This window comes from Sardina pilchardus, chromosome 13 (assembly GCF_963854185.1).
Source record: "Sardina pilchardus chromosome 13, fSarPil1.1, whole genome shotgun sequence".
NCBI lineage: Eukaryota > Metazoa > Chordata > Actinopteri > Clupeiformes > Clupeidae > Sardina > Sardina pilchardus.
The window spans coordinates 534,704-547,240 of record NC_085006.1 but is presented as its reverse complement, the minus strand read 5'-3'; the positions used below and the strand labels follow the sequence as shown (position 1 = coordinate 547,240).

The 12,537-nt window shown below is 42.5% G+C and overlaps 1 protein-coding gene across 1 annotated transcript in view; it reads right to left on the bottom strand.

Annotated features, from left to right (window-relative positions):
• zc3h4 (zinc finger CCCH-type containing 4) overlaps positions 1-12,537 on the bottom strand; it is a 112,984-nt gene that overhangs the window by 82,833 nt on the left and 17,614 nt on the right. The window contains exon 4 of the mRNA XM_062553038.1: positions 8,339-8,597. Coding sequence (XP_062409022.1) covers positions 8,339-8,597 — 259 coding nt within the window. The remainder of the gene's footprint in view (positions 1-8,338; positions 8,598-12,537) is intronic.

Below are 12,537 nucleotides of genomic sequence, written 5' to 3'. Positions count from 1 at the left end.
GAGAACACGATCTTTTTGTGAAAATCACAGTAGTATGTCAACCTAGCCTGGAAAACCAGCGCCAACTGCTGGACGGCAAAATGTTTTGCCTGCATTTGGGTCTGGCCTCTGGCCTGGGGCGGGGTTTTGAGGGAGCGTTGGCCTATAGGCACAGACACGGTTTGAAAGACAACGGGTTGTGCTCATCAACAATGTTCCGTTGTATCCATTGATCGAGGCCAGACTAAATTAGACATCCAATCCATTTAGGCTGGTTTATCAGGCTAATGTCAACCACGATTGCACTGTTATCTCGTCAGTCTCTTCAAGGTTGCTAGGGACTCTGATGGTCGCTATAGACTCTGAACAGGACGGTAGACTTAGCAAGCTAACACTAGCAAAGTTGTTGTTAGTCTATATAGCAATATCCTATGGTTCATACCGTTCACGTGTTTTCCATTCTTGATGTAAGAAATAAGCATATTTATTTGCTGGACAGCGTGCAAACTAGATCCACTGTGGTCAATCTTCAGTGTGTTTGCTTGCTGTTTGTCTCTGCATGTGCACACTGCAGGCAGATACTAAATATCCAAATGGCACTGCTGCCATCTAACGGTTCGGATCGCTAGTACAGTCTGTTTACAAGCCTGAAACTCTGCCAGATCGTTCCCAAGCCCACCCATGAGCCCTCCCCATTGAAAAATGCAAATGGCAGTCAACGTATGTGTCTAAATTGACGTTTAAAGACGTCAATGGCAGTTAATGAGTTAAAATACAAGAGTTTTAGCAGGTATGCTCCAGCCTTCCACCTCGACATCTCATGATGCTTCCTCTCCATTTTTTGGTGAATTTCTGCAACTGAAACAGTGTCACTTATAGTCCTGGAATATGAAGTAGCGTGTTGAGTCGTTTTGAGATGGATCCGTTTGGACGCAAATATTCTTGAAACGATGCAAGGGAAGATGGGTGAAAAAAAGATTTTGGTACGTGTGGACTTGGCCTAAATCCCCCATGTCTCCATATGACTATGTCTCCATATGACTGGACAATTAAAAGTTTGTACTGCACACCCATTAGTTTTATATACATTATATCTTTTTGACGAACTCAAAGAATTTTTAGTATCCACATGGCACGTATCATTATTTTTTCTGCAAACACAACGCTTTATTGTTGAGCCAATAGTAGAGGTCTCTGCAAAAAATGCACATGAAGATATTGCATGGCATGTGGGGTAGTTAGCAGGAAGACATAAGTCAACATGGTCATTTTGTGCATAAAGTGCCAACGTCAAGTCCGACGTCAAAGGGCCCACTGATTTTTTGTCAAAAACATTTACTAGTACAGCCAGCCGGTTTTCGCAACCTATAAAACTGGGCATCACCTCCATTAGTAAAGGTAAAACAAAATCGCTTAACTTTTTCTATGAAAAATAGGATCTTATTTATGGAGAGAGATTTGTCTCAATATTATTTGTATACACATGCACCATGATCCACACGAATGATATTATTTGCAAGCGCAAAGACAAAATTTGTGACTTGTAAATTGGGATTTGGTCAAAGGTGTATTAATTTATTCAAATGTTTGGAAACTTGCAAGTGAAATCATACCAAATTTGTAAACATATCTCACGTTTTGCATGCGCATCTGTTTGGAAATGTCACTTGCGACTCCTACGTTCCTTGTGTGAAGTGTTGAATCTGCATTTGCAGATCACTCAACACGCGCATGAATTCCTGCATTCCTGCATTGTCTGTTGTGGTTGAGACAAACATTCACGAAAATAAACCAAATTTGGTGGGCTCGTGTGTTATTGCTTTTGCTAGTCAGAGACAGAGCTCTGGCCTAGGGTGTGGCTTAAGGACTCTATAGCGCCACCTAGCACATAGTCGGTTGTGGTTGACACAAACATTCACCAAAATGAACTAAATTTGGTGGGCTTGTGTGTTATTGCTATAGCTATTCAGAGACAGAGCTCTGGCCTCGGGTGTGGTTTAGGGACTCCATAACGCCACCTAGCACATTGTCTGTTGTGGCTGACACACACATTCAATAAAATGAAACAGATTTGGTGGGCTTGTATGTTTCTGCCACCACTGGTCAAAGACAGCTCTGGCCTAGGGTGTGGCTTAGGGACTCTATAGCATCACCAAGCACATTGTCTGTTGTGGTTGACACACATTCACGAAAATGAACCACATTTGATGGGCTTGTGCGTCATTGCTATCGATAGTCAGAAACAAAGCTCTGGCCTAGGGTGTAGTTTGGGGACTCTATAGCGCCACCCAGCGTGTTGTCTTTTGTGTTTGACACATACATTCATGAAAATTAACCAAATTTGGTGGCCATGTGTGTTGCTCATGCACATGCCCACCAACACACACATGTTGTTTTGTTAGATTCCACCAACACCCTCATGTTGCTTTGTTAGATCACAAAATGTCACAGGTCTGAACATGTCACAGGTCCGCACCGCAGGTGCTCGGGCCCGCCATCGCCGCTTGCGGCTATATTTAGGGCCCGAGCACCGAGGTGCGGCCACTGAAAGTAGCTGCACCGTAGGTGCAAGGCCCTATTGTTTTTGCTCAGATTATTCTTCTTATTATTATTATAGTATAATTATCTTACCAGTAACATTTTTCACCAACTTGGCATGCTCTAAAACAGGGGTCTCAAACTCAATTTACCTGGGGGCCGCTGGAGGCAAAGTCTAAGTAAGGCTGGGCCGCATCAAGTATTCGACAAAAAAGGGTTTCAAATATTCAAAAAAAAAAGTACAACTGATCCAATCTTCTCAATCTTTATTAATAACAAGTCATAACAAGTCATAACAAGCAGAGCATGAACGGTTCTTCAGAACATGGCTTCTCTTACTTCCTTCTACTCCTTGCTGCCAGAGACTTGGCAGCGCTTCCTCTCACACAGCTGATCAAAATTTGGCTTGAGGGAGGAAGCAACTGAGACCCTCAGTACGGCTTTAAGATGCTCATCTGTAAGTCTGGACCTGTACTTTGACTTATTAAAGTTCATCGTGGAGAAGAGCTTTTCACACACATAGGTGCTGCCAAAAAGGCACATGGTCCGCTTAAACATCCTGGAGAGCTCAGGGAAGGCTGGGGGCAATTCTCTCAAAAATTGTCCAAGCTTGTCTGTTTTCCCATTCACCTCCCTGAACTTGGCTTTAAGTTCAGAATTGCACTGCAGGTCAATTAGCTCCATCTGAAGCACAGGGGGGGCATCTTCCACATTGAAGGAGAAGGGGTCAGCAAAAATGTTAAAAGTGGCTCTGTGTCTCTTGAAATCTGCAAACCTGTGATCAAATTCTTCTTGTAGCCTTCCAATGGTATCAGCATACTTCTCACCACTGAATGCTGTGCCTGAATCCATGAGGGCCTTGCATGTTGGGAAATGGCAGAGGTTTGTCTGGGAAAGCTGGGCTTTCCATAACACAAGTTTTGTGCAGAATGCTCTGACATTGTCATATGCAGCACTGACAAGCTGGCTTGGGCCTTGTAACTTCTTGTTCAGTATGTTCAGCTCCTGAGTGATGTCAACAAGAAAAGCTAAGTCCATTAGCCATTCAGGATCACTTAGTACAGGAACAGTCATCCCATCCTTCTCCATGAAGGCTTTCACTTCTGCTCTCAACTCAAAAAACCTCTTCAAGACATTCCCCCTACTAAGCCAACGTACCTCCGTGAAGTATAAAACATCCTCATATGCTGACTCTATTTCCTCCAAAAAGGCGCGGAACTGCCGGTGTTTTAAACCCCTGGATCTGATATGATTGACGAATTTCACAACATCAGACATCACATTGTCAAACTTCAGGCATTTGCTGCAAAGGGACTGCTGATGGATAATGCAATGCAAAGCAATGGCCTCTTCCACACCCTCCTCTTCCAGTTTTCTTTGAACATGTGCCACCAGTCCATTTTTCCTCCCTGTCATTGATGGCGCTCCGTCGGTTGTTATTCCAGCAAAACGCTTCCATAGTAAGCCGGCATCCACAATGGAATCACATAACTGCCGGAATATTTCCTGACCGGTGGTCTGGCCATGCATTGGAATCACTGTGAGCAACTCCTCCATCACTTCAAAATTGTTATCAACACCACGGACATATATTGCGAGCTGCGCAGTGTCAGTGACGTCTGTGCTCTCATCAAGAGCGAGCGAATATGAATGAAAATGTTTAGCTTTCTCACGCAGTTGATCGTACATGTTATTTGACATGTCAGAAATGCGCTCTGCCACTGTGTTAGCTGAAATGCTGATGTTACTAAACTGACCTTTTTTCTCCGGGCAGACTATACTTGCAGCCTGTAACATGCACTGTTTGATTAACTCGCCATCCTTGAATGGCTTTCCTGCCTTAGCAATCATCTCGCTCACCACATAGCTAGCTTTGACAGCCGCATCACTCTCTTTGCTTGCTTTCTTGAAAAACTCTTGTTGCCTCAGTAGACATGTTTTAAGTTTGGCGACCCGGTCCTCTCGTTCACCTCCTAGGTATTTTGCAAACTCCTCAGCATGTCTAGTTAAGTAATGACGTCTGATGTTAAACTCCTTGTGCACCGCAACTTTTTCCGTGCATATTAGACACGTTGGGATGCCCCTGTGCTCAACAAAAAAATATTCCGTCTCCCACTTCTCCTGAAATTGTCTGTGCTCATCGCTAACTTTTCTCTTCACGGCAGGTTTTGATAAAGACATGAATGGGGCTGGGTGACAAAAACCGTATAGCACTGGGTGACAGGATATATTTTCCCTCCACAGTCCCGAAACCATAGAAACATGTTACAGGTAAACAATTGTTCATTCGTGCTGCTGTCACGACTCACGAGCGTGAGCTATGGTAGCCCACGAGTGTTAAAAAAAAATATAAAATGGTCAGATGCGTGTGAGAACAGACGCGCGGGCCGCATAACACCAAGATTCGATTTCAGGCAGCGGGCCGCAAAATATCATTCTGCGGGCCGCAATTGGCCCGCGGGCCGCAAGTTTGAGACCCCTGCTCTAAAACTCTTGCAATTTAGCTGGCATATGTAGAATTGCATTTGATACTCAGACACAGAGCTGTGGCCTAGGGTGTGGCTCAGGGACTCTATAGCGCCACCTAGCGCGCCGTCTACTGTGGTTGACACATACATTCACGGAAATGAACCAAATTTGGTGGACATGTGTGTTGTATTATTCTGAACAAGTTTTACATTCAAACTATATAGTGAATTTTAGAAGAATTTGAGTTATGATTATGATTATGATTTTTGCACATCACGTAGTTTTGAAATACTTCTCCTAGACGGTTTATCGAAATCATGTCATATCAGCACTAAAATGATCTTGAGGGGTTGCCCGAGAGGAATTGCGACCAGATTTTTGAATTTTTTAAGTATATTGAAATGGCGAAGGTTTGAATTATGGCGTTTTATTAAGAAACAGGAAGTTGGTGTTATAGGCAGAAAAAAGGTTAGGAATTGTATGTAATTTGGCAGCTACATGTGGAATTGCTTCTGCTAGTCAGAGACAGGGCTCTGGCCTAAGGTGTGGCTTTGGGACTCTATAGCGCCACCTAGCAGCACGTTATCTGTTGTGGTTGACACAAACATTCACGAAAATGAACCAAATTTGGTGGACTTGTGTGTTATTGCTGTGGCTAGTCAGAGACAGAGCTTTGGCCTAGGGTGTGGCATAGGGACTCTATAGCGCCACCTAGCAGCACTTAATCTGTTGTGGTTGACACAAACATTCACGAAAATGAACCAAATTTGGTGGGCATGTGTGTTATTGCTATTGCTAGTCAGAGACAGAGCTCTAGCCAAGGGTGTGGCTTAGGGAATCTATAGCGCCACCTAACAGCACGTTATCTGTTGTGGTTGACACAAACATTCACGAAAATGAACCAAATTTGGTGGGCTTGTGTGTTATTGCTATTGCTAGTCAGAGACAGAGCTCTAGCCAAGGGTGTGGCTTAGGGACTCTATAGCGCCACCTAGCATATAGGCTGTTGTAGTTGTCACATACATTCACGAAAATTAATCAAATGTGGTGGGCTTGTGTGTTATTGCTACCACTAGTCAGAGACAGAGCTCTGGCCTAGAGTGTGGCTTAGGGACTCTAGAGCGCCACCTAGCGCATTGTCTGTTGTGGTTGACACATACATTCACGAAAATGAACCAAATTTGGTGGGCATGTGTGTTATTGCTATTGCTAGTCAGAGACAGAGCTCTAGCCAAGGGTGTGGCTTAGGGACTCTATAGCGCCACCTAACATATAGGCTGTTGTAGTTGTCACATACATTCACGAAAATTAATCAAATGTGGTGGGCTTGTGTGTTATTGCTACCACTAGTCAGAGACAGAGCTCTGGCCTAGAGTGTGGCTTAGGGACTCTAGAGCGCCACCTAGCGCATTGTCTGTTGTGGTTGACACATACATTCACGAAAATGAACCAAATTTGGTGGGCATGTGTGTTATTGCTATAGCTATTCAGAGACAGCGCTCTGGCCAAGGTTGTCTTAGGGACTGTATAGCGCCACCTAGTGCATTGTCTGTTGTGGTTGACACACGCATTCACGAAAATTAACCAAATTTGGTGGGCTTGTGCGTTATTGCTATCGATAGTCAGAGATAGAGCTCTGGCCTAGGGAGTGGCTTATGGACTCTATAGCGCTACCTAGCATGTTGTCTGTTGTGGCTGACACATACATTCAGGAAACTTGACCGAATTTGGTGGGCATGTGTGTTGCTCATGCACATGCCCACCAACACGCACATGTTGCTTTGTTAGATTCCGAAATCTCACAGGTCTCCGCACCGCAGGTGCTCGGGCCCGCCATCGCCGCTTGCGGCTATATTTAGGGCCCGAGCACCGAGGTGCGGCCACTGAAAGTGGCTGCACCGTAGGTGCAAGGCCCTATTGTTTTTGCTCAGATTATTATTATTATTATACTTCTATTCCTCTTACCCTTAACTTTTTTGCCCTTTTTCACCAACTTGGCATGCTCTAAAACTCTTGAAATTTGGCAGCTACCTGTAGAATTGATGCCTCTACTGAGAGACAGACCTCTGGCCTAGGGTGTGGCTCAGGGACTCTATAGCGCCACCTACCGCACTGTCTGTTGTGGTTGACACATACATTCACGGAAATGAACCAAATTTGGTGGACATGTGTGTTGTATTATTCTGAACAAGTTTTACATTTAAACTATATAGTGAATCTTAGAAGAATTTGAGTTATGATTATGATTATGATTTTTGCACATCACTTATTTTGAAATACTTCTCCTAGACGGTTTATCGAAATCATGTCATATAAGCACTAAAATGATCTTGAGGGGTTGCCCGAGAGGAATTGCGACCAGATTTTTGAATTTTTGAAGTATATTGAAATGGCGAAGGTTTGAATTATGGCGTTTTATTAAGAAACAGGAAGTTGGTGTTATAGAAAGAAAAAAGGCTATGAATTGGATGTAATTTGGCAGCTACATGTGGAATTGCTTTTGGTAGTCAGAGACAGAGCTCTGGCCTAAGGTGTGGCTTTGGGACTCCATAGCGCCACCTAGCAGCACGTTATCTGTTGTGGTTGACACAAACATTCATGAAAATGAACCAAATTTGGTGGACTTGTGTGTTATTGCTATGGCTAGTCAGAGACAGAGCTTTGGCCTAGGGTGTGGCTTAGGGACTCTATAGCGCCACCTAGCAGCACGTTATCTGTTGTGGTTGACACAAACATTCCCGAAAATGAACCAAATTTGGTGGGCTTGTGTGTTATTGCTATATCTAGTCAGAGACAGAGCTCTGGCCTAGGGTGTGGCTTAGGGACTCTACAGCGCCACCTAGTGCGTTGTCTGTTGTGGTTGACACGTACATTCACGAAAATGAACCAAATTTGGTGAGCTTGTGTTTTATTACTGCCGCAAGTCAGGGATAGAGCTCTGGCCTAGGGTGTGGCTTAGAGACTCTATAGCGCCACCTAGCACATTGTGTATTATTGTTGACACATACATTCACGACAATTAGGTACGCTTGCATATTATTGCTGCCACTAGTCATAGACAGAGCTCTGGCCTTGGGTGTGGCTTTGGGACTCTATAGCGCCACCTAGCTTGTTGTCTGTTGTGGTTGACACATATATTGGTGAAAATTAACCAAATTTTGTGGGCATGTGTGTTGCTCATGCACATGCCCACTAACAAGTACTGGTAGCTTTGTTAGATTCTGCAAATGTCACGGGTCCGCACCGCAGGTGCTCGGGCCCGCCATCGCCGCTTGCGGCTATATTGTTTACATTCATAATTGAACTATACCAAGTGTGTGTGTGTGTGTGTGGGGGGGGGGGGGGTCCTTACCTCTGCCTCCACGGTTGCCCACACCTCCTGTGCACACTGTGCTGTTCCCCTCTTTAGCTTTGCGATACTGGTTGAGCTCCTTGGTAAAGTCATCGTATTCATCCTCGACCATTTCATCATCCTCTTCACCCTCATAGTTTTCTTCTTCATATTCATCGTAGTCTCCATAGCCCTGCTTCTCCATCTTCATGTAACTGCTCTTTTTAGGCATAGGAACCCCGTGACCAGAGGGAGGGGCAGAGGCATAACCTCCATGAGACTGAAAACATTTTAGAGGCAACTGAAGATTAAAGAGATACATTAAGTGGTGCTGAGTGTTGGCATTAGGGTTGCACATTTGGTAATTGACTTTATACAACTATCTAATCACAAAGGCTACACAAAACCATGCATGGTTAATCTCGTCACATTTATGATTTTAATATTCATGTCTCGTTGTGTAACAGACATTGAAGCTCACCAATCAGGAGTGCTGTGCTTCTCATACACTAGGCATGCTCACCAATCAGAAGTGGCACAACTTAAAGGAAAGATCTAGAGTTGGAGCCTCATTACAGAGACTTTGTAACTCTGAAATCCTATTTTATCTCAGTTTAGGATGGCATTTACTGTAGGATTTTTGGTATTACAGAAGCAACTGCCCTAACTGCATTTAGGACAAAATCTTATCTTAACTTAAGATAGGAATTTGGCCATTATCCTAACACAAGAATTTGTTAACTTAGGAATCCTAACTTAGGATAGCACAGGCCATGTCCTAAAAGCAAAATACCTGCCAAAACTGACTGCAACAGGACTGTTGGGTAGCCTATGACAAGATTGGAACATGACAGTTTGGGACACCATAAAGCATATTTCACTAAATAGGACAATTAAGTGAAAACAAGACAAATAAAATGTATAAGCTATGTCTTGTCAAACATTTATAACATTTACAACAAATACATGGGTAGATGACATGACGTGGCTTTTTCACTGTCACAGAAGATAAAATATAATTAATTTCACATTTTCATAATTTAAAATACTGTAAAAGATTTAACATTTTCTTGTTTTACATGAATTTGTTGTTTTAATACCCGAGTTATTTATCGTTTTTCAGAACTTTAACCCAAACCTTAAAATTGTCCTATGGTGTGATGGTAGACAACATAATTATATAAATATTAACTTTTATAAATAGAGGAAATAATGTTTTAAAATGTTAATGAACGCTCCTGGCATAATTGTGCAAGTGTCTATTTTACTAAGTGGCAATCACTTTTCCCATACATACATTTCTAAAATGGTAGGAACTCCGTAAAGTTCGTCACAGAAAAAAAATGTCCTTTGGTGTTATGCAATAATCTGATGTTAAGTTGGCCAATATCATGGACAACTACATTTAGTTGAAAGACCCCATTCAAGGTCATGTGACTGAAGACCCCAATGAAGCCCAGGGGCAGTGAACATGGTGAGTATTTTTCTCAGAATTGTTCAAATATTCAACTATGTTTTCAGACCACTGAAGTTGTTAAGTTTTTTTGTCCTTTGGTGTGACCCCCCTAAATGTCATTTTTTTATTCAAATTTGTATTTTTAACAGCAGGACTATGTAATATTATGCAAATGCATGATGTCAGTTGCTAATGACTGTTCAGTTAGTATTAGCATGGTCATTAGCTGCCGAAAAAGCTTAAATGTCCTTTGGTGTGACATGAAATGTCCTTCGGTTCGGTGTGACGCGTAATAATGACTTAAATTCCAATATTTATTGCTGTTTTAGAGACGACATGCAATGTTCTGAAGTGTTACTAAAACAACTATAATATAAAGTACATAAATCTAAAAAAAAATTTATATAACAGAAAGAACCTCCCTGCAGGACCTGTGGCCCAACCTGCCGCAGAATTTCCAGTGTTGCCACCAACGAATAGAATGTCATTGTAGATGATTGTGTCAAGTATGATTATAAACTGCTCTTACAGCTAAAAAAAACAGCCTGACCAGCTTAAGGTGGTTTGCTGGTTGACCAGCTTGTTAACCAGCTTGTTTGACCACCCTATGATGGTTAACCAGCTATAGACTAGCAAAACTCTTGCAAAAACATAGCTGCAGCTTATGATGGTAATTCTGCTAGTTTTGCTTGTCTTACCATCTCACGCTGGTCATTTTTGTCGGTGTCGCTGGTCTACATTGCTGGTTTTTACTGGTCATGCCAGCTTATGTTGGTCATTCTAGCAAAACAGCATGGCCATCTTACACCTACAATGTCAAGCTTGGCAGGCTTGTCACCAGCATGACCATCTCGCACCAGCTGTATCCCAAACGACAGGCTGGTCACACCAGCATGACCAGCTTCCCTAGATGGTCACGCCAGCATGTCCACCTGGTGGCCTAACCAGTTATACTAGCAAAGTCCAGCAAAGAACAGCAATAGCTGGAAGAAAACCAGCAAAAACCAGCTAAAACCAGCTACCAACATAAATTGGTTTCTTGCTATTTTTGGCTATGGTTATGGTTATGGCTATGGTTATTTAGCAGACGCCTTTGTCCAAAGCGACATACAAATAAATAACAATACAAATTAAATTAACAGTGAACAATTACAAACTAGGGAGAATAGTAATATTATCAGTAAAACAATAATTTTAAGCACTAACCTAATGAGAAATAAAACAGTGAAATGAGAATAGCAATCAAATAAGTCACTCAGTTAATTATATATAATAATAATAATAACTAAAGCATGGTATGGCTAAATTTAAGGACAATAACAAAATAAATTTCAAATTCTATCAATAGACAAATTATAACAAAACAATACTATTATACAAACCATAACACATCACAAACTCAAAGGACTAAGTGCATATTAAATAAATATGCCTTAAGACCCCTCTTAAAAGATCCAAAGCTGTTGCTGGAACGGAGAGCACTGGGCAACTCATTCCACCAACACGGAACCACTGAAGAATAGGATCTACAATTTGACCTAGCATGTATGGTTGGTCGACATAACAGACGCTCCTCAGAAGATCGCAATGGGCGGTTGGGAATGTACATCGTGATTAAAGAACTGAAGTAGCTGGGAGCAGATCCAGTCAGTGTCCTATAGGCCAGAGTGAGAGATTTAAATTTAATTCTGGCTACTATAGGGAGCCAGTGGAGAGTAACTAGGAGAGGGGTTACATGTGTCCTCTTTGGCTGATTGAAGACCAGTCGTGCTGCAGCATTCTGAATCAACTGTAGTGGTCTTAAAACACAAGCAGGTAGGCCAACTAACAGAGAATTACAGTAGTCCAGCTTGGAGATAACCATTGCCTGTACAAGAAGCTGAGTGGAATCTTGTGTCAGATAAGGTCTGATCTTCCTAATGTTGTACAGGGTATACCGACATGACTTTGCAATTGAGGCAACATGCTCAGAGAAAGTAAGTTGGTCATCAATTATGACACCCAAGTTACGTGCCGATCTGGTTGGAGTCAGTGAGGATGAATCAAGCTGGATATTGATCTGTTGGGGAATAGCTGTTTTTACTGGAAACACCAAGAGCTCAGTTTTGGAAAGATTAAGCTGAAGGTGCTGATCCTTCATCCAGATTGAAATGTCCTTCAGGCATGCAGAGATCCGATGGGAAACACTAGAGTCCTCAGGTGGGAAGGATAGGAAAAGTTGAGTGTCGTCCGCATAGCAATGATATTCAAATCCATGAGAGCGAATAATCCCACCTAAAGAAGTGGTGTAAATAGAGAAAAGGAGGGGCCCTAATACTGATCCTTGGGGGACTCCTGTAGTGAGGTCATGAGACTTTGATATCTGTCCCTGCCAAGACACGCTAAAAGAACGCCCTTTAAGGTAAGACTTGAACCAGTCAAGAGCTTTCCCAGAAATTCCCAGTTCATATAGTGTAGAAAGGAGAATGTCATGGTTAACCGTATCAAAGGCTGCAGATAAATCTAACAGAATTAACACTGATGACTGAGCAGAGGACTTAGCTACTCTCAATGCTTCAGTCACAGATAGAAGAGCAGTTTCAGTAGAATGACCACTCTTGAAACCAGACTGCATAGGGTCTAGTAGGTTATTCTGATAGAGGAAGTCACACATTTGCTTGAAGACCACTTTCTCCAAAACCTTTGACAAGAAAGGAAGAAGGGAGACAGGTCTGTAGTTCTTCACATCAGTTGAATTAAGTGTACTTTTCTTCAGCAAAGGCGT